Raw genomic sequence first — 20,261 nt, forward strand, 5'->3', positions numbered from 1 at the left:
GCGAAGGGGCTTGGGGGGAGGTGGTGGGTGGCGAGGGGGCTTGTGGGGGAGGGAGGTGGCGAGGATGGGGCAGGGGGGAGGGGAGGTGGCATGGCGAGGGGGCTTGGGGAGGGGACGGGGTTGGGTGGTGAGGGGGCTAGCGAGGGGGAGGGGGCTGGGTGGCGAGGGGGCTGGCGAGGGGGAGGGGAGGTGGCGTGACGAGGTGGCTTGGGGAGGGGAGGAGGTGAGTGGCGAGGGGGCTGAGGGGGGTGGCGAGGAGGGGGTGGGGAGAGGAGGGGAGGTGGCGTGGCGAGGGGGGTGGCGAGGAGGGGGCGGGGAGAGGAGGGGTGGCGTGGCGAGGGGTGCGCGTGGAGAGAGGGCCGAGGGGGGTGGCGAGGTGGGGCGGGGGGGGGGGGAGCGCCAGGGGGGTGGTATCAAACTCGGAGAGTCTTGTGACAACTGTCCAGGGTATCGAGGAGACCGCGTCTAGAGCAATGTGCCCACTTTTAGTCTCCTTATCGATGGAGGGACAACCTCGCGATGTGACCCTCACTGACACACATCATGGGGGCAACCCACACTCCAGAGGGGATACTGGGCACGCTAGTTCTTAACTATTTATTTTGATATGATTTGAAAAAAAATGTGAACAAAGAGATGAAACCGTGTGAGGAGGGGGTGGGGCGGTTCAGTCTTGTCTTAAATCATTCAAATAACAAAACATTTATTAAACTTCAAAACACACGACAAGATAGGCGACAGTAATCAGCATTTATAATTAGCCACAATAGTGGATAGGCAGACAGTATATGTCTATTACAGCCTCCACCAAAATCTTCCCCAAACACAGAGAGTACACAACCCAAAACAACACCCCATAGGTTTTGTCATGATGAGCGAATCCAGAAACGGGTTACCATATTGGAACTGTAGCTTTCTTTTGGGAACCTTTCTTTTGGTTTAGAGTAGAACTTTCAGGGTTTGACACAAAGAACAAAGAGAGATACAGCACAGGAACATGCCCTCCTGTGCCAACCATGCTGCCCGTCTAACCTAAAATCTTCTGGCATTCTCGGGTCCCTATCCCTCTATTCCCATCCTATTCATGTATTTGTCAAGATGCCCCTTAAATGTCACTATCGTCCCTGCTTCCACCACCTCCTCCGGCAGCGAGTTCCAGGCATGCACTACCCTCTGTGTAAAAAAACATCCCTCGTACATCTCCTCTAAACCTTGCCTTTCGCACCTTAAACCTATGTCCCCTAGTAATTGACTCTTCCACCCTGGGGAAAAGCTTCTGACTATCCACTCTATGCCCCTCATAATTTTGTCGACCTCTATTAGCCGCCCCTCAAGCTCCGTCGTTCCAGTGAGAACAAACCAAGTTTATTCAACCGCTCCTCATAGCTAATGCCCTCCATACCAGGCAACATCCTGGTAAATCTCTTCTGCACCCTCTCTGAAGCCTCCACATCCTTCTGGTAGTGTGGCGACCAGAGTTGAACACTATACTCCAGGTGTGGCCTAACTAAGGTTCTATACAGCTGCAACATGACTTGCCAATTCTTATACTCAATGCCCCGGCCAATGAAGGCAAGCATGCCGTCTGCCTTCTTGACTACCTTCTCCAACTGTGTTGCCTCTGTCAGTGACCTGTGGACCTGTACACCTAGATCTCTCTGACTGTCAATACTCTTGAGGGTTCTGACATTTAATGTATATTCCCTACCTGTATTAGACCTTCCAAAATGCATTACCTCACACTTGTCCGGATTAAACTCAACCTGCCATCTCTCCGCCCAAGCCTTCAAACGATCTAAATCCTGCTGTGTCCTCTGACAGTCCTCATCGCTATCCGCAATTCCACCAACCTTTGTGTCGTCTGCAAACTTACTAATCAGACCAGTTACATTTTCCTCCAAATCATTTATATATACTACGAACAGCAAAGATCCCAGCACTGATCCCTGCGGAACACCACTAGTCACAGCCCTCCAATCAGAAAAGCACCCTTCCATTGCTACTCTCTGCCTTCTATGACCTCGCCAGTTCTTTTTCCACCTTGCCATCTCTGATTCCGTGTGACTTCACCGTCTGTACCAGTCAGCCATGAGGGACCTTGTCAAAGGCCTTACTGAAGGCCACATAGACAACATCCACTACCCTACCCTCATCAATAATCTTTGTCACTTCCTCAATAAACATGATCAAGTTAGTGAGACATGACCTCCCCTTCACAAAACCGTGCTGTCTATCGCTAATATACCCACTTGCTTCCAAATGGGAGTAAATGCTGTCTTAAGAATTCTCTCCAATAATTTCCCTACCAGTGATGTGAGGCTCACCGGCCTGTAGTTCCCTGGATTTTCCTTGCTACCCTTCTTCAACAAAGGAACAACATTGGCTATTCTCCAGTCCTCCGGGACATCACCTGTAGCCAGTGAGGATCCAAAGATTTCGGTCAATGCCCCAGCAATTTCCTCCCTTACCCCTCTCAGTATTCTGGGGTAAATCCCCTCAGGCCCTGGAGACATCAAGCCCTCCTGATTCCTTGCTTAAGTTCCTTCCTAGTGTCCTTATATTCCTCACAGGCTTCGTCTGTTCCCAGCCTTCTAGCCCTGACAAATGCTCCCTTTTTCTTTTGGACTAGTCTCACAATATCCCTCGATATCTAAAGTTCCTGAAAAGTGCCGTATGTATCCTGCATCCTTACAGGAACGTGCCGGTCCTGAATTTCTAGCAACTGACATTTGAAAGCCTCCCACGTGCCAGATGTTGATTTACCCTCAAACATCTGTCCCCAATCTCGATTCTTCAATTCCCGCCTAATATTGTTGTAATTTGCCTTCCCCCAATTTAGTATCTTCAGCCGAGGACCACTCTGACCTTTATCCATCAGTAAAAAAACATACTGAATTGTGATCAATGTTCCCATACTGCTCCCCTCCTGAAACTTCTACCACCTGGCCGGGCATATTCCCCAATACCGGGTCCAGTACAGCCCCTTCCCTAGTTGGACTGTCTACATATTGTTTTAAGAAGCCCTCCTGGATGCTCCTTACAAACTCTGCCCCATCCAGGTCCCTAGCACTAAGTGAGTCCCAGTCAATATTGGGGAAGTTGAAGTCTCCCATCACAACAACCCTGTTGTTTTTACTCCTTTCAAAAATCTGTCCACATATCTGCTCCCATATCTGCCGCTGGCTGTTGGGAGGCCTGGAGTAAACCCCCAAAATGGTGACTGCACCCTTCCTATTCCTGATCTCTACCCATATAGCCTCACAGCATGAGCCGTCCGAGGTGTCCTCCCGCAGTACAGCTGTGATATTCTCCTTAACCAGTAGTCCAACTCCCTCACCCCTTTCACATCCCCCTCTATCCCAACTGGAACATTGAGCTGCCAATCCTGTCCCTCCCTCAACCAGGTCTCTGTAATGGCAACAAATCATAGTTCGAAGAACTAATCCAAGCTGTAAATTCTCTGCCTTACCTGTCATACATCTCGCAGTGAAACAAATGTGCTTCAGACCACCAGTCCCGCTGTGTTCAGCAATATCTCCCTGCCTGCTCTTCCTCTCAGTCTTACTGACTCTATTCTCTAGATCCCCCTTCAGTTATTTCACCTTCTGACCTACTACTCCCCTGCCAAACTAGTTTAAACCTTCCCGTTTGACTTAGCAAACATCGCAGCCAGGATATTTCAGCCCCTACTGTTCAGGAGCAACCCCTCCTTCTTGTACAGATCCCACCTGCCCTGGAAGAGATCCCAATGGTCCAGATATCTGAAACCCTCCCTCATACACCACTTGTTTAATCACGTGTTTAGCTGCTCTATCCTCCTATTTCTAGCCTCACCGGCATGTGGCACAGGGAGTAATTCCGAGATTACAACCCTAGAGGTCCCGCTTTTTAAATTTTCTACCTAACTCCCTGAACTCCCCCTGCAGGACCTCATCACTCTTCCTGCCTATGCCGTTAGCACCAATATTTACCACAACCTCTGGCTGTTCACCCTCCCCCTTCAGAATGCCCCCTGCCGGTTAGAGACATCCTGGACCCTGGCACCAGAGAGGCAACACACCATCCTGGAGTCTCTTTCACGTCCACAGAAGCGCCTATCTGTGTCCCTTATTATTGAGTCCCCGATAACTATCGCTCTTTCTCTCTTTGACCCTCCAACAGAGCCAGCCGTGGTGTCACTGCTCTGGCCTCTGCTGTTGTTTTTCCTGATAGGCCACCCCCCCAATTGTATCGAAAAGGGTAGACTTGTTAGAGTGGGGGCGGGGGGGGGGGGGAGACAGTCACAGGGGATTCCTGCACTGACTGCCTGCCCCATCTGGTGGTCACCCATCTCCCTGCCTGCACCCCTGACTGCCGCTTTCCACCACCTGCAAGCTCCTCAGTTCATCCAACGTCTTCTCGAACTGATCCATGTGGTCTGTCTGTGAGGAGCTGCAACTGGGGGCACTTCCTGCAGATGTATTTGTCCCGAATGCGGGAAGCTTCACGGACCTCCCACATCTCACAAGTGAAGCATTTTACCCCTCTAGCTGCCATTTCTGGAACGAGTTAATAAATTAATTTAAAAGTAAATTAAATTATTAATTTAGGGCCTGTAGTGGGGTAGGGGAGGGGGGGGAGTAATGTAGGTTCACCAGGTTCGGATGAGAGGGATGAGAGGGATTGTCCCCCCCGGCCCAATGAGGAGAGATCGCGGAGAACGGGTCTATATTCCTGCAGCTTAGAGGAACGAGAGGCAACCTGATTGAAGCAGCTGAAATTCGGAAGGGGCTTTGACTGGGTCGATGCTGAGGGGCAGTTGGACGCTGAGCGGGGACATTGAGGGGAGACTGGGAGAGTGCGGGGAGGGAGGCAGAACTGGGAGGGGGGCAGAACTGGGAGGGGAGGGAGGCAGAGCTGGGAGGGGGGCAGAACTGGGAGGGGGGCAGACCTGGGAGGGGGCAGAACTGGGAGGGGGGGGGGCAGAACTGGGAGGGGGGGAGGCAGAACTGGAAGGGGAGGGAGGCAGAACTGGGAGGGGAGGGAGGAAGAACTGGGAGGGGGGGGCAGAACTGGGAGGGAGGCAGAACTGGGAGGAGGGGGGCAGAACTGGGAGGGGAGGCAGAACTGGGAGGGAGGCAGAACTGGGAGGGGGGGGAAATGGGAGGGGGGGCAGAACTGGGAGGGGGGCAGAACTGGGAGGAGGGGGGGCAGAACTGGGAGGAGGGGCAGAACTGGGAGGGGGGCAGAACTGGGAGGGGGGAGGCAGAACTGGGAGGGGGCAGAACTGGGGAGGGGGGGCAGAAACGGAGGGGGGGCAGAACTGGGAGGAGGGGGGGCAGAACTGGGGGGGGGGCAGCAGAACTGGGAGGGGGCAGAACTGGGAGGGGAGGGAGGCAGAACTGGGAGGGGGGAGGCAGAACTGGAAGGGGAGGGAGACAGAACTGGGAGGAGGGGGTAGAACTGGGGGGGGGGGAGCAGAACTGGGAGGGGGGGGGGGGCAGCAGGAATGGGAGGGGGCAGAACTGGGAGGGGGGGCAGAACTGGGAGGGGGGCAGAACTGGGAGGAGGGGGGCAGAACTGGGAGGGGAGGGGGAGAGAAACTGGGAGTGGAGGCAGGAACTGGGAGGGGGGAGGCAGAACTGGGAGGGGGAGGCAGAAACTGGGAGGGGGGGAGGCAGAACTGGGAGGGGGGGGCAGAATGGGAGGGGGCAGAACTGGGAGGAGGGGGGGCAGAACTGGGAGGGGGGCAGAACTGGGAGGGGGCAGAACTGGGAGGAGGGGGGAGGCAGAACTGGGAGGGGGGGAGGCAGAACTGGGAGGGGGGGAGGCAGAACTGGGAGGGGGGGAGGCAGAACTGGGAGGGGGCGAACTGGGAGGGGAGGGGGGGCAGACTGGGGGGGGGGGCAGAAGGGGAGGAGGGGGGGCAGAACTGGGAGGAGGGGGGCAGAACTGGGGAGGGGGGGGCAGAACTGGGAGAAGGGGGGGCAGAACTGGGAGGAGGGGGGGGCAGAACTGGGGAGGGGGGGCAGAACTGGGAGGAGGGGGGGCAGAACTGGGAGGAGGGGGGCAGAACTGGGAGGAGGGGGGGCAGAACTGGGAGGGGGGGGCAGAACTGGGAGGGGTGCAGAACTGGGAGGAGGGGGGGCAGAACTGGGAGGAGGGGGCAGAACTGGGAGGGGGGGCAGAACTGGGAGGAGGGGGAGGCAGAACTGGGGGAGGGGGGGGCAGAACTGGGAGGAGGGGGGGCAGAACTGGGAGGGGAGGGAGGCAGAACTGGGAGGGGAGGGAGGCAGAACTGGGAGGAGGGCGGCAGAACTGGGAGGAGGGGGGGGCAGAACTGGGAGGAGGGGGGAGGCAGAACTGGGAGGAGGGGGGCTGAACTGGGAGGAGGGGGGCAGAACTGGGAGGAGGGGGCAGAACTGGGAGGGGAGGGAGGCAGAACTGGGAGGAGGGGGGGCAGAACTGGGAGGAGGGGTGGCAGAACTGGGAGGAGGGGGGGCTGAACTGTGAGGGGGGCAGAACTGGGAAAGGGGGGGCAGAACTAGGAGGAGGGGGGGCTGAACTGGGAGGGGGGCAGCAGAAGACTGGGAGGAGGGGGGGCAGATCTGGGAGAAGGGGGGAGGCAGAACTGGGAGGAGGGGGGGAGGCAGAGAACTGGTGAGGAGGGTGGGGAGGCAGAAACTGGGAGGAGGGGCAGAATGGGACTGGAGGGGGCAGAACATGGGAGGAGGGGGGGCAGAACTGGGAGGGGGGGGCAGAACTGGGAGGGGGGGCAGAACTGGGAGGGGGGGCAGAACTGGGAGGGGGGGAAGGAACTGGGAGGAGGGGGGGGGGGGCAGAACTAGGAGGGGGGGGCAGAACTGGGAGGAGGGGGGGGCAGAACTGGGAGGGGGGGGCAAACTGGGAGGAGGGGGGGCAAAACTGGGAGGAGGGGGGCAGAACTAGGAGGAGGGGGGGCTGAACGGGAGGGGGGCAGAACTGGGAGGAGGGGGGCAGAACTAGGAGGAGGGGGGAGGCAGAACTGGGAGGGGGGGCAGAACTGGGAGGAGGGGGGGCAGAACTGGGAGGAGGGGAGGGCAGAGAACTGGGGGGGAGGGGGGAGGGGAGGGTAGAACTGGGAGGAGGGGGGGCAAAAGGGGGGGAGGTGGGGAGGAGAACTGGGAGGAGGGGGGGGCAGAACTGGGAGGGGGAGGCAGAACTGGGAGGGGAGGCAGAACGGGAGGGGGGGGGGGGGGCAGAACTGGGAGGAGGAGGGGCAAAACTGGGAGGAGGGGGGGCAAAACTGGGAGGAAGGGGGAGCAGAACTGGGAGGAGGGGGGAGGCAGAACTGGGAGGAGGAGGGGGGCAGAACTGGGAGGGGGCAGAACTGGGAGGAGGGGGGGCAGAACTGGGAGGGGGGAGGCAGAACTGGGAGGGGGCAGAACTGGGAGGGGAGGGAGGCAGAACTGGGGGGGGGAGTCAGAACTGGGAGGGGGCAGAACTGGGAGGGGAGGGAGGCAGAACTGGGAGGGGGGGAGGCAGAACTGGAAGGGGAGGGAGACAGAACTGGGAGGAGGGGGTGTAGAACTGGGAGGGGGGGAGGCAGAACTGGGAGGGGGGGGAGGCAGAACTGGGAGGGGGCAGAACTGGGAGGGGGGCAGAACTGGGAGGGGGGCAGAACTGGGAGGAGGGGGGCAGAACTGGGAGGAGGGGGCAGAACTGGGAGTGGAGGCAGAACTGGGAGGGGAGGGAGGCAGAACTGGGAGGGGGGGAGGCAGAACTGGGAGGGGGGGAGGCAGAACTGGGAGGGGCAGAACTGGGAGGGGAGGGGGGGGCAGACCTGGGAGGGGGGGCAGACCTGGGAGGGGGGGGCAGAACTGGGAGGATGGGTGAGGCAGAACGGGGAAGGGGCGCAGAACTGGGAGGGGGGCAGAACTGGGAGGAGGGGGGCAGAACTGGGAGGAGGAGGGGGGCAGAACTGGGAGGAGGGGGGGGCAGAACTGGGAGGGGGGGCAGAACTGGGAGGAGGGGGGGCCTGAACTGGGAGGAGGGGGCAGAACTGGGAGGAGGGGGGGCAGAATTGGGAGGAGGGGGGGGCAGAACTTGGAGGGGGGGGCAGAACTGGGAGGGGGGGGCAGAACTGGGAGGAGGGGGGGGGCAGAACTGGGAGGGGGGGGGCAGAACTGGGAGGAGGGGGGCAGAACTGGGAGGAGGGGGGGCAGAACTGGGAGGAGGGGTGGCTAGAACTGGGAGGAGGAGGGAGGCAGAGACCTGGAGGAGGGGGGCAGAACTGGGCGGAGGGGGGCAGAACTGGGGAGGGAGGGGAGGCAGAACTGGGAGGGGGGAGGAAGAACTGGGAGGAGGGGCAGACGGCAGAAACTGGGAGGGGGGGGCAAGAAATAGGGAGGAGGGGGCTAGCAGAACTGGGACGGGGGGAGGCAGAACTGGAGGGACCGGGGTTGAGCATGAACTGGGCGGGGGGGGCAAGCAACGAACTGGGCGGAGGGGGCAGAACTGCGGCGGGGAGGGAGGGCAGAATGGGAGGCAGGGAGGGCAGAAGAACTGGGAGGGAGGGGGTGCAGAACTGGGAGGGGGGGCATGAACTGGGAGGAGGGAGGGCAGAACTGGAAGGGGAGGGAGTCAGAACTGGAGGAGGGGGGCAGAACTGGGAGAGGGGGAGGCAGAACTGGGAGGAGGGGGGCAGAACTGGGAGGAGGGGGGGAGGCAGAACTGGGAGGAGGGGGGAGGCAGAACTGGGAGGAGGGCAGAACTGGGAGGAGGGGGCAGAACTGGGAGGAGGGGGGGCAGAACTGAGAGGGGGGGCAGAACTGGGAGGGGGCAGAACTGGGAGGGGGGGCAGAACTGGGAGGGGGGGCAGAACTGGGAGGGGGGGGCAGAACTGGGAGGGGGGCAGAACTGGGAGGGGGGCAGAACTGGGAGGAGGGGGCAGAACTAGGAGGAGGGGGGGCAGAACTAGGAGGAGGGGGGGCAGAACTGGGAGGAGGGGGGGCAGAACTGGGAGGAGGGGGGGCAAAACTGGGAGGAGGGGGGCAGAACTAGGAGGAGGGGGGAGGCAGAACTAGGAGGAGGGGGGAGGCAGAACTGGGAGGAGGGGGGGCAGAACTGGGAGGAGGGGAGGGCAGAACTGGGAGGAGGGGAGGGCAGAACTGGGAGGAGGGGGGGCAAAACTGGGAGGATGGGGGGCAAAACTGGGAGGAGGGGGGGCAAAACTGGGAGGAGGGGGGGCAAAACTGGGAGGAGAGGGGGCAAAACTGGGAGGAGGGGGGCAGAACTGGGAGGAGGTGGGGAGGCAGAACTGGGAGGAGGAGGGGGGCAGAACTGGGATGGGGGGAGGCAGAACTGGGAGGGGAGGCAGAACTGGGAGGGGGGCAGAACTGGGAGGAGGAGGGGCAAAACTGGGAGGAGGGGGGGGGCAAAACTGGGAGGAGGGGGGGCAAAACTGGGAGGAGGGGGGGCAGAACTGGGAGGAGGGGGGAGGCAGAACTGGGAGGAGGAGGGGGGCAGAACTGGGAGGGGGCAGAACTGGGAGGAGGGGGGCAGAACTGGGAAAAGGGGGGGCAGAACTGGGAGGGGAAGGAGGTAGAACTGGGAGGAGTAGGGGTAGAACTGGGAGGTGGGGGGGGTAGAACTGGGAGGAGGGGGGGGGTAGAACTGGGAGGAGGGGGGGGGGTAGAACTGGGAGGGGGGGGTAGAACTGGGAGGGGGGTAGAACTGGGAGGGGGGGGCAGAACTGGGAGGGGGGGCAGAACTGGGAGGGGAGTGGGGCAGAACTGTGAGGGGAGGGGGGAAGAACTGGGAGGGGAGGGGGGCAGAACTGGGAGGGGAGGGGGGCAGAACTGGGAGGGGAGGGAGGCAGAACTGGGAGGAGGGGGGGCAGAACTGGGAGGAGGGGGGGCAGAACTGGGAGGAGGGGGGGCAGAACTGGGAGGAGGGGGGGCAGAACTGGGAGGAGGGGGCAGAACTGGGAGGAGGGGGCAGAACTGGGAGGAGGGGGCCAGAACTGGGAGGAGGGGGCAGAACTGGGAGGAGGGGGGCAGAACTGGGAGGAGGGGGGCAGAACTGGGAGGGGAAGGAGGCAGAACTGGGAGGAGGGGGGCAGAACTGGTAGGAGGGGGGGCAGAACTGGGAGGAGGGGGGCAGAACTGGGAGGAGGGTGGCAGAACTGGGAGGGGGGGCAGAACTGGGAGGGGGGGGCAGAACTGGGAGGAGGGGGGCAGAACTGGGGGGGGGGGGGCAGGACTGGGAGGAGGGGGCAGAACTGGGAGGAGGGGCAGAACTGGGAGGAGGGGGCAGGAACTGGGAGGAGGGGGCAGAACTGGGAGGAGGGGGCAGAACTGGGAGGAGGGGGCAGAACTGGGAGGAGGGGGGCAGAACTGGGAGGGGGGGGGGCAGAACTGGGAGGAGGGGGCAGAACTGCGAGGAGGGGGGGCAGAACTGGGAGGGGGGGGCAGAACTGGGAGGGGGGGGGGGAAAAACTGGGAGGAGGGGGGCAGAACTGGAGGAGGGGGGCAGAACTGGGAGGAGGGGGGCAGGAACTGGGAGGAGGGGGCAGAACTGGGAGGAGGGGGGGGCAGAACTGGGAGGGGGGGCAGAACTGGGAGGAGGGGGGGGCAGAACTGGGAGGGGGGGGCAGAACTGGGAGGGGGGGCAGAACTGGGAGGGGGGGCAGAACTGGGAGGGGAGGGAGGCAGAACTGGGAGGAGGGGGGGCAGAACTGGGAGGAGGGGGGGCAGAACTGGGAGGAGGGGGGGGCAGAACTGGGAGGAGGGGGGGCAGAACTGGGAGGAGGGGGGGGCAGAACTGGGAGAGGGGGGGGCAGAACTGGGAGGAGGGGGGGGCAGAACTGGGAGGAGGGGGGGCAGAACTGGGAGGGGGGGAGGCAGAACTGGGAGGAGGGGGGCAGTACTGGGAGGAGGGGGGGGGCGTACCCCGGGGAGAGTCGAGTGTACAATGTGAGCAGGATTATTTGAGCGGAATGCTGTAACATCTCCATCTCGCAGGTATTGAACTGATTGAGAAAATGGCGTTTCCGAGGGTGATTAAAACTCACCTCCCGATCCAACTGGTTCCCAAATCCTTCTGGGAGCAGGACTGTAAGGTAGGGACCCGGGACACATCTCTCCCTCCTCCCCCCAATCACCCCCATCGACCCCGTAAACCCCTCATCCCTCACCCTGTTCAACACTCCCTCACTCCCCCCTCCCTCAGTCTCCGAACTGTGGGACTCCCTCACTCTCCCCTCCCTCAGTCTCCAAACTGTGGGACTCCCTCACTCCCCCCTCCCTCAGTCTCCAAACTGTGGGGCTCCCCTCACTCTCCCCTCCTTCACTACCCCCTCCCTCAGTCTCCAAACTGTGGGTCTCCCTCACTCCCCCCTCCCTCAGTCTCCAAACTGTGGGTCTCCCTCACTACCCCCTCCTTCACTACCCCCTCCCTCAGTCTTCAAACTGTGGGACTCCCTCACTCCCCCCTCCCTCAGTCTCCAAACTGTGGGTCTCCCTCACTCCCCCCTCCCTCAGTCTCCAAACTGTGGGTCTCCCTCCCTCCCCCCTCCCTCAGTCTCCAAACTGTGGGACTCCCTCACTCCCCCCTCCCTCAGTCTCCAATCTGTGGGATTCCCTCACTCCCCCCTCCCTCAGTCCCCAAACTGTGGGACTCCCTCACTCCCCCCTCCCTCACTCCCCCCTCCCTCACTCCCCCCTCCCTCAGTCTCCAAACTGTGGGACTCCCTCACTCCCCCCTCCCTCAGGCCCCATTCTGTGTAACTCCCTTATTCCTCCCCCCTCAATCTCCATACCCTGTGACTCTCTCACACACCCCTCCCTCAGATACCAAACTGTGGAATGTTGTGACTCTGGAGGCCATATTGCAGCGGAGAACGGGGAACAAGCTGCCACCACGGTTTGTAATTTGTCTATTATGAGGAGTGATCTGAAGTCAATACAAGTAAAAAATCTAAGATCACTTGTGACAATTTTAAATACTCAATTTAAATATTTATTAAATTAAAGGGAAAATAGGATATAATCTATAGATGTAATAACACCTTTACACCATTACCAATACGTTACAAACATCTCGCAAATTATATCAGATGAAAACTAAACTGAAGCCCCCTTTTGATGGCAACAGTCCTTATGGACATTCTAATCCAGAGGAGTTTCAGTAATATTACCACAAATGCTCTTCTGCTCTTCAGGGAATCTCACCCATAATTCCCCTGTGAGGGTGATGCCAAAACCACTGTTCAGGTGTCTGGTTTGAGCGCAAACGGTCTTTTTCAAGATTTCAGAGATACACCCACAAAAGCCTTCAGTCACACATTAATTGGATTGGATGGGATTGGATTTGTTTATTGTCACGTGTACCAAGGTACAGTGAAAAGTATTTTTCTGCGAGCAGCTCAACAGATCATTACATGAAATGAAAAAGGAATAAAAGAAAACACATAATAGGGTATCACAAGGTAAACAATGTAACTACATAAGCACCGGCATCGGGTGAAGCATACAGGGTGAAGTGTTAATCAGGTCAATCCATAAGAGGGTGGTTTAGGAGTCTGCTAACAGCGGGGAAGAAGGTTTTTGAGTCTGTTCGTGCGTGTTCTCAGACTTCTGTATCTCCTGCACGATGGAAGAAGTTGGAAGAGTGAGTAAGCCGGGTGGGAGGGGTCTTTGATTATGCTGCCCGCTTTCCCCAGGCAGCGGGAGGTGTAGATGGAGTCAATGGAGGGGAGGCAGGTTCGTGTGATGGACTGTGCTGTGTTCACGACTCTCTGTAGTTTCTTGCGGTCCTGGGCCGAGTAGTTGCCATACCAGGCTGTGATGCAGCCCGATAGGATGCTTTCTATGAGGCATCTGTAAAAGTTGGTAAGGGTTAATGTGGACATGCCGAATTTCCTTCGGTTCCTGAGGAAGTATAGGCGCTGTTGTGCTTTCTTGATGGTAGCATCGACGTGGGTGGACCAGGACAGATTTTTGGAGATTTCCAAATGGAGATCTAATAATGCTTTTCTTGCCCCTTTTAACCTTCCACTCTATTGCATCTGCAATCCATTAGATGTTCCTCTTCCCGGACTTCATCAACCTTTTTCTTACGTACCTGGGAGGAGCTGTAATTATAAAGAAAACTTGTCATTTTGTCTCACAACATTTACGACCTCCCAATTGGAGATGTTTCTTTTGAAATCCTATCAGTCAACTTTAAAATCACTGCTCTTATCTGCCCAATGTAAATACTTGGTTTTGTGGTTTCTCTGCCCGACCCCCACCCTGACCCCATTCATTGCTGTTCCTACATGAATGATTTGACCTTTCTCTCTAGTTTAATTGAGCCGGTTATACCCCTGCTCACACACGCATGACCCTTTCCCTGTACATGACATGATGACGATGTGATTGCAAAAAATATTTTCCCCACTTCCGTCAATCTCCAAACTCAGGGAGTCCATCACTCGCTCCCACAAACACCTGATGGATGGAATGAAAGGAACAGAGGGTTTTGCTAATTGCTGATTCTTCCTGTTCCCAGGCCATAATAGTCGCTCGTAACGCCAAGGATAGCCTCGTATCATATTTTCACTTCCATCGCACCTGTCACCTAGTGCCGGAGCCGGGAGCCTGGCGGGAATTCTTCCAAAGATTCATGAATGGGAAAGGTGAGAATTATCCACAAATCACCACACCCTTCAAACAGGACAGGTACAGCACGGGTTAGATACAGAGTAAAGCTCCCTCTACACTGTCCCCATCAAATACTCCCAGGACAGGTACAGCACGGGGTTAGATACAGAGTAAAGCTCCTCTACACTGTCCCCATCAACACTCCCAGGACAGGTACAGCCCGGGGTTAGATACAGAGTAAAGCTCCCTCTACACTTGTCCCCATCAAACACTCCCAGGACAGGTACAGCACGGGGTTAGATACAGAGTAAAGCTCTCTCTACACTGTCCCCATCAAACACTCCCAGGGACAGGTACAGCACGGGGTTAGATACAGAGTAAGCTCCTCTACACTGTCCCCTCAAAACACTCCAGGACAGGTACAGCACAGGCTTAGATACAGAGGTAAAGCTCCCTCTACACTGTCCCATCAAACACTCCCAGGACAGGTACAGCACGGGTTAGATACAGAGTAAAGCTCCCTCTACACTGTACCCATCAAACACTCCCTGGACATTTACAGCACGGGGTTAGATACAGAGTAAAGCTCCCTCTACACTGTCCCTATCAAACACTCCCCAGGACAGGTACAGCACGGGGTTAGATACAGAGTAAAGCTCCCTCTACACTGTCCCCATCAAACACTCCCAGGACAGGTACAGCACGGGGTTAGATACAGAGTAAAGCTCCCTCTACACTGTCCCCATCAAACACTCCCAGGATAGGGCAGCACAGTAGCCTTGCGGATAGCACAATTGCTTCACAGCTCCAGAGTCGCAGGTTCGATTCCGGCTTGGGTCACTGTCTGTGTGGAGTCTGCACATCCTCCCCGTGTGTGTGTGGGTTTCCTCCGGGTGCTCCGGTTTCCTCCCACAGTCCAAAGATGTGCAGGTTAGGTGGATTGGCCATGATAAATTGCTCTTAGTGTCCAAAATTGCTATTAGTGTTGGGTGGGGTTACTGGGTTATGGGGATACGGTGGAGGTGTTGACCGTGGGTAGGGTGCTCTTTCCAAGAGTCGGTGCAGACTTGATGGGCCGAATGGCCTCCTTCTGCACTGTAAATTCTATGATATTCTATGACAGGTACAGCACGGGGTTAGATACAGAGTAAAGCTCCCTCTACTCTGTTCCTGTTCTTGTCTTTGGGAACAGGCAGAATCTCGATGGGATCTTACTGTGCCTGTTCTTGCTCTATTTCAGTGAGCCGCGGTTCCTGGTACGACCATGTGAAGGGATGGTGGGAAGCCAAGGACAAACATCGCATTCTCTTCCTCTTCTATGAGGATATAAAGGAGGTAACGGCAGTTGGAGGGACCGAGTGTGGAGGAGGATGAGTGTCTGAGGGTGTGACAGAGGGAGAGAGAACGACTGAGAGAGAGAATGAGAGTGAGTGAGAGATACAGAGAGAGAGAGAGAGAGAGAGATTGAGCAAATGACTGCGAGAGAGACAGTGATAGAAGCAGAGAGAGAAAGAGAGAGACAGATGGAGACACAGACACATTGGGGGAGAGGCATAGAGCCAGAGTGATAGAGAAGCAGAGAAAGACAGAAGGAGAGAGAGAAGAGAGAGAGACAGAAGAAGACAGAAAGAGAGAGAGATAGGGATGGAGATATCAGACACAGGGGTGAGTGAGAGAGAGACAGAGAGAGACAGAAAGAGAGAGAGAGAGAGATAGGGATGGAGATAGAGACAGACACAGGGGAGAGTGAGAGAGAGACAGAGAGAGAGAGTCTGAGAGTGACAGAGAGAGAGAGACAGAAAGAGAGAGAGAGTGAGGGAGAGAGACAGAGAGAGAGAGAGAAAGATTGAGCAAATGACTGCGAGAGAGACAGTGACAGAAGCAGAGAGAGACAGATGGAGAGACAGACACATTGGGGGAGAGGCAGAGAGCCAGAGAGATAGAGAAGCAGAGAAAGACAGGAGAGAGAGAGAGAAGAGAGAGAGATAGATTGAGACAGAGAGCCAGACAGTGAGAGAAAGAGATGGATTGAGAAAGAGAGTGATAGACACTGGGCCAGAGAGACGGAGAGACAGAATCTGAGTCACAGAGAAAGAGATAGACAGAGAGAGACAGCAAGAGAGAGAGAGAGATAGGGATGGAGATAGAGACAGACACAGGGGAGAGTGAGAGAGAGACAGAGAGAGACAGAAAGAGAGAGATAGGGATGGAGATTGAGACAGACACAGGGGAGAGTGAGAGAGTGACAGAGAGAGAGAGTCTGAGAGTGACAGAGAGAGACAGGAAGAGAGGGTGAGGGAGAGAGACAGAGGGAGAGGAGAGAGAGAGAGAGGGGAAGAGACAGAGGGAGAGGAGAGAGAGAGACAGAGAGAGAGTCTGACAGTGACAGAGAGAGAGAGACAGAGAGAGAGAGAGTGAGGGAGAGAGACAGAGGGAGAGGAGAGAGAGAGAGAGTGAGGGAGAGAGACAGAGGGAGAGGAGAGAGAGAGAGAGGGAGACAGACAGTAATAGACAGAGATCTAGAAACATAGAAAATTGGTGCAAGAGGAGGCCATTTGGCCCTTCCAGCCTACCCCACCATTCAATATGATCATGGCTGACCGTGCAAATTCAGTATCTCACTCCCGCTTTCTCTACATACCCCTTGATCCCTCGAGCCGCATAGGGCCACACCAGCTCCCTCTTGAATATATCCAACAGACTGTCCCCAACAGCTTTCTGTGGCAGAGAATGCCACAAGTTCGCAACTCTCTGAGTGAAGAGGTTCTTCCTCATCTCAGTCCTGAATGGCTGACCCCTTATTCTTGGGCTGTGACCCCCTAATTCTGGACGTCTCCAACATCGGGAACCTTCTTCCCACACCGAGCCTATCCAGTCCCATCAGGATTTTATATGTTTCTATGAGATCCCCCCTCATTCCTCTAAACTCCAGTCAGTACAAGCCCAGTCGTTCCCGTCTTCATACGTCAGTTCTGGGTGCTCGGTCCCCCATCTCACTGACCCCTGACCCCAGTTCTGGTTTCCTGGTTCCCCTGTCTCAGTGACCCATGACCCCGGGTTTGGTTATTCAGTCCCCCCGTCTCACTAACCCCTGACCCCGGTTCTGGTTTCCCGGTTCCCCCTGTCTCACTGACCCATGACCCCTGGTCTGCTTATTCAGTCCCCCCCGTCTCTCTGACCCCTGACCCCGGTTCTGGTTTCTCGGTCCCCCCTTTCTCACTGACCCATGAGGTCTCTAACTCCGGTCCATTCCCATCCTATAGAATCCCAGACGGGAGATCCTGAAGGTGGCCGAGTTCATGGAGAAGGTTCTGGAAGAGGACGTCATTGAGAAGATCGTTCACCTTTCCTCCTTCAAGGTCATGAAGGACAATCCGATGGCCAATTACACCACAGTCCCGATGGACATCATGGATCAGAACATCTCCAGGTTCATGCGCAAGGGTAGGTTTCAGGGGTCAATAGTAAACAAAACGAGGGTTCGTGATTGACCTTTCACCCAGGTATGGTATGGCCTTTCAGCTTGGTATGGATCCTGCTCTGTCCAAGACGGCAGGAAACTACAAAACATTGTGAATGTAGCCCAGTCCATCATGCAAACCAGTCTCCCATCCATTGATTCTGTCTATAATTCCCGCTGCCTTGGAAAGGCAGCCAGCATAATTAAGGACCCCGCGCACCCCGGACATACTCTCTTCCACCTTCTCCGTCAGGAAAAAGATACCAAAGTTTGAGGTCACGTACCAACCGACTCAGGAACAGCTTCTTCCCTACTGCCATCAGACTTTTGAATGGACCTACCTCGTATTAAGTTGATCTTTTCTCTACACCTTGCTGTAACTGTAACATTATATTCTGCCGTCTCTCCTTCCTTCCCTATGTACCGTACGCATTGTTTGTACAGCATGCAAGAAACAATACTTTTCACTGTATACTAATACATGTGACAATAATAAATCAAATCAAAATCTAAAACCCTTTGTGCGCTGTGGAGCAGCCCGAGGCCCAGCCTTTCTGGGTAGGCCGGATTGGGCCTCCCCTGAACCGACCCCATGAACGGCCTCCATTCTGGGCTGGGAGAGACGATCCAGCCATTGAAAAGGGTCAATGTAGAGCATGCGGGGCGGGGCGGCTCCCTGAGACCCTGTCTCCCTCTCCTCACACACACACACACCAGGAAAGGCTCAAGCTGTAAGTCCCACCTTTGTACTAAATCATTCACGGGATGTGGGGCATCGCTGGCGGTTAATAAATCATTGATAGCTTTAGCTACAAGTGTTCTGGAACAAGAATATTACACTGGCAACTGGAGAGGGTCCCATCACACTCCTGACTTGTGTCCTTGTAGATGGTGGACAGGCTTTGGGAGGAATCAGGAGGTGAGTTACTCTCCGCAGGATTCCCAGCCTCTGACCTGCTCTGGGAGCCGCAGTGTTTATATGGCTGGGTCCAGTTCAGTTTCTGATCAATGGGAACCCCCAGGATGTTGATGGGGGGATTCAGCGATGGGAATGCCTTCAAATATCAAGGGGCGATGATGAGTGTCCTCGGCCCCAACCACCTAAAGCTGCTTCATCAATGACCTTCCCTCCATCGTAAGGTCCGAAGTGGGGATGTTCGCTGCTGACTGCACAATGTTCAGCCCCATTCACAACTCCTCAGACACTGAAGCCGTCCATGTCCAAATCCATCTCCCCTTGACATTCAATGACATCACCATCGCTGAATCCCCCACTGTCAACATCCTGGGGGGCTACCATTGGCCAGAGACACTGCAGGAAGTTGCCAAGCCTCCGTCAACAGGGGGCGAGGGGAATGTGGATCCCAGGGAGGGAATGGATGGGAAGAGGAAAATCCAAACACATCAGCACGGGAATGACACCCACATATATTGACACACTCTCTCCCTCTCTCCACCTCTCTCTTTCCCACGCTCTCCCTCTCTCTCTCTCTCTCCCTCTCTCTTTCCCACTCTCCCTCTCCCTTTCCCACTCTCTCTTTCCCACTCTCTCCCTCTCTCTTTCCCACTCTCTCCCTCTCTCTTTCCCACTCTCTCCCTCTCTCTTTCCCACTCTCTCTCTCTCTCCCTCTCTCTTTCCCACTCCCTCTCTTTCCCACTCCCTCTCTCTCCCACTTTCCCGCTCTCTCTCTCTCTTTCCCACTCTCTCTCTGTCCCTCTCTCTGCTTCCCTCACACTATCTCTCTCCCTTCTGTCCCATCGCACACTCTGGTTCTCTCTCTCTCTCTGTCTCTCTCCCGCTCCCTCTCTCTTTGTATCTCTGCCTCAATTCCTCTCAATATTTACTGTCTATACAACTCTCTGTCTCTCTCTCTCTGGCTCCTTCTCTGTCTCATCATCTCACTCTCTCCCTTTGTCTCTCTCTCTCTCTTGTGCCTTCACCCCCTCCCTGTCTGTCTCTCTCTCCCTCTCTCTCTCCGTCACTCTGACTCACTCTGTCTCTCTCTCTCTCACAGGTGAGGTTGGAGACTGGAAGAATCACTTCACAGTGTCTCAGAATGAAGATTTTGATGAACACTATGAGAGACAGATGGGTCACAGCTCACTGAAGTTTCGCAACGTCCTGTAACCACTCTGAGCGATAAAGCAAATAAACTTCTCCAATCACCAAAAACACAAACTCGGATTATTTCACATCAACTCTGATCCATCATTGAACAGTTTACAGATATCTGCCTGAGAGAGAGAGAGGGGACTGTGAGACACCAGTCAGTGTGCAGATATCTCCCTGAGAGAGGGGACTGAGAGACACCAGTCAGTGTACAGATATCTCCCTGAGAGAGAGAGGGGGGACTGAGAGACACCAGTCAGTGTACAGATATCTCCCTGAGAGGGAGAGGGGACTGAGAGACACCAGTCAGTGTACAGATATCTCCCTGAGAGAGAGAGGGGACTGAGAGACACCAGTCAGTGTACAGATATCTCCCTGAGAGAGAGGGGGCTGAGAGACACCAATCAGTGTACAGATATCTCCCTGAGAGAGAGAGGGGACTGAGAGACACCAGTCAGTGTACAGATATCTCCCTGAGAGAGATAGGGGACTGAGAGACACCAGTCAGTGTACAGATATCTCCCTGAGAGAGAGAGGGGACTGAGAGACCCCAGTCAGTGTACAGATCTCACTGAGAGAGAGGGGACTGAGAGACACAAGTCAGTGTACAGATATCTCCCTGAGAGAGAGGGAGGACTGAGAGACACCAGTCAGTGTACAGATATCTCCCTGAGAGAGAGAGGACTGAGAGACACAAGTCAGTGTACAGATATCTCCCTGAGAGAGAGGGGACTGAGAGACACCAGTCAGTGCACAGATATCTCCCTCAGAGTGAGAGGGGACTGAGAGACACCAGTCAGTGTTCAGATATCTCCCTGAGAGAGAGGGGACTAAGAGACACCTGTCAGTGTACAGATATCTCCCAGAGAGATAGAGGACTGTGAGACACCAGTTTGTGTACAGAAATCTCCCTGAGAGAGAGATGACCGAGAGACATCTGTCAGTGTACAGATATCTCCTTGAGAGAGAGAGGACTGATAGACACCAGTCAGTGTACAGATATCTCCCTGATAGAGAGGGGCGACTGAGAGACACCAGTCAGTGTACAGATATCTCCCTGAGAGAGAGGGGACTGAGAGACACCAGT

The 20,261-nt window shown here is 56.2% G+C and overlaps 2 protein-coding genes across 6 annotated transcripts in view; one reads left to right on the plus strand and one right to left on the minus strand.

Moving 5' to 3' along the window:
• LOC119954936 (sulfotransferase 1C2-like) overlaps positions 1–20,261 on the minus strand; it is a 196,341-nt gene that overhangs the window by 80,954 nt on the left and 95,126 nt on the right. The gene's annotated exons all lie outside the window — the stretch shown is intronic.
• LOC119954932 (sulfotransferase 1C2-like) overlaps positions 1–20,261 on the plus strand; it is a 156,741-nt gene that overhangs the window by 50,207 nt on the left and 86,273 nt on the right. For 3 of the 4 annotated variants that reach the window (XM_038780656.1, XM_038780655.1, XM_038780659.1), the window contains exons 4-8: positions 10,983–11,080; positions 13,513–13,639; positions 14,845–14,939; positions 16,868–17,048; positions 19,080–19,242. In XM_038780656.1, coding sequence (XP_038636584.1) covers positions 10,983–11,080; positions 13,513–13,639; positions 14,845–14,939; positions 16,868–17,048; positions 19,080–19,192 — 614 coding nt within the window. In that variant the 3' untranslated portion in view covers positions 19,193–19,242. Of the gene's footprint in view, positions 1–10,982; positions 11,081–13,512; positions 13,640–14,844; positions 14,940–16,867; positions 17,049–19,079; positions 19,243–20,261 lie in introns of those variants that run through there. The other variant, XM_038780657.1, reaches the window with a different exon arrangement.

This window comes from Scyliorhinus canicula, chromosome 20, assembly GCF_902713615.1.
Source record: "Scyliorhinus canicula chromosome 20, sScyCan1.1, whole genome shotgun sequence".
Classification (NCBI taxonomy): Eukaryota; Metazoa; Chordata; class Chondrichthyes; order Carcharhiniformes; family Scyliorhinidae; genus Scyliorhinus; species Scyliorhinus canicula.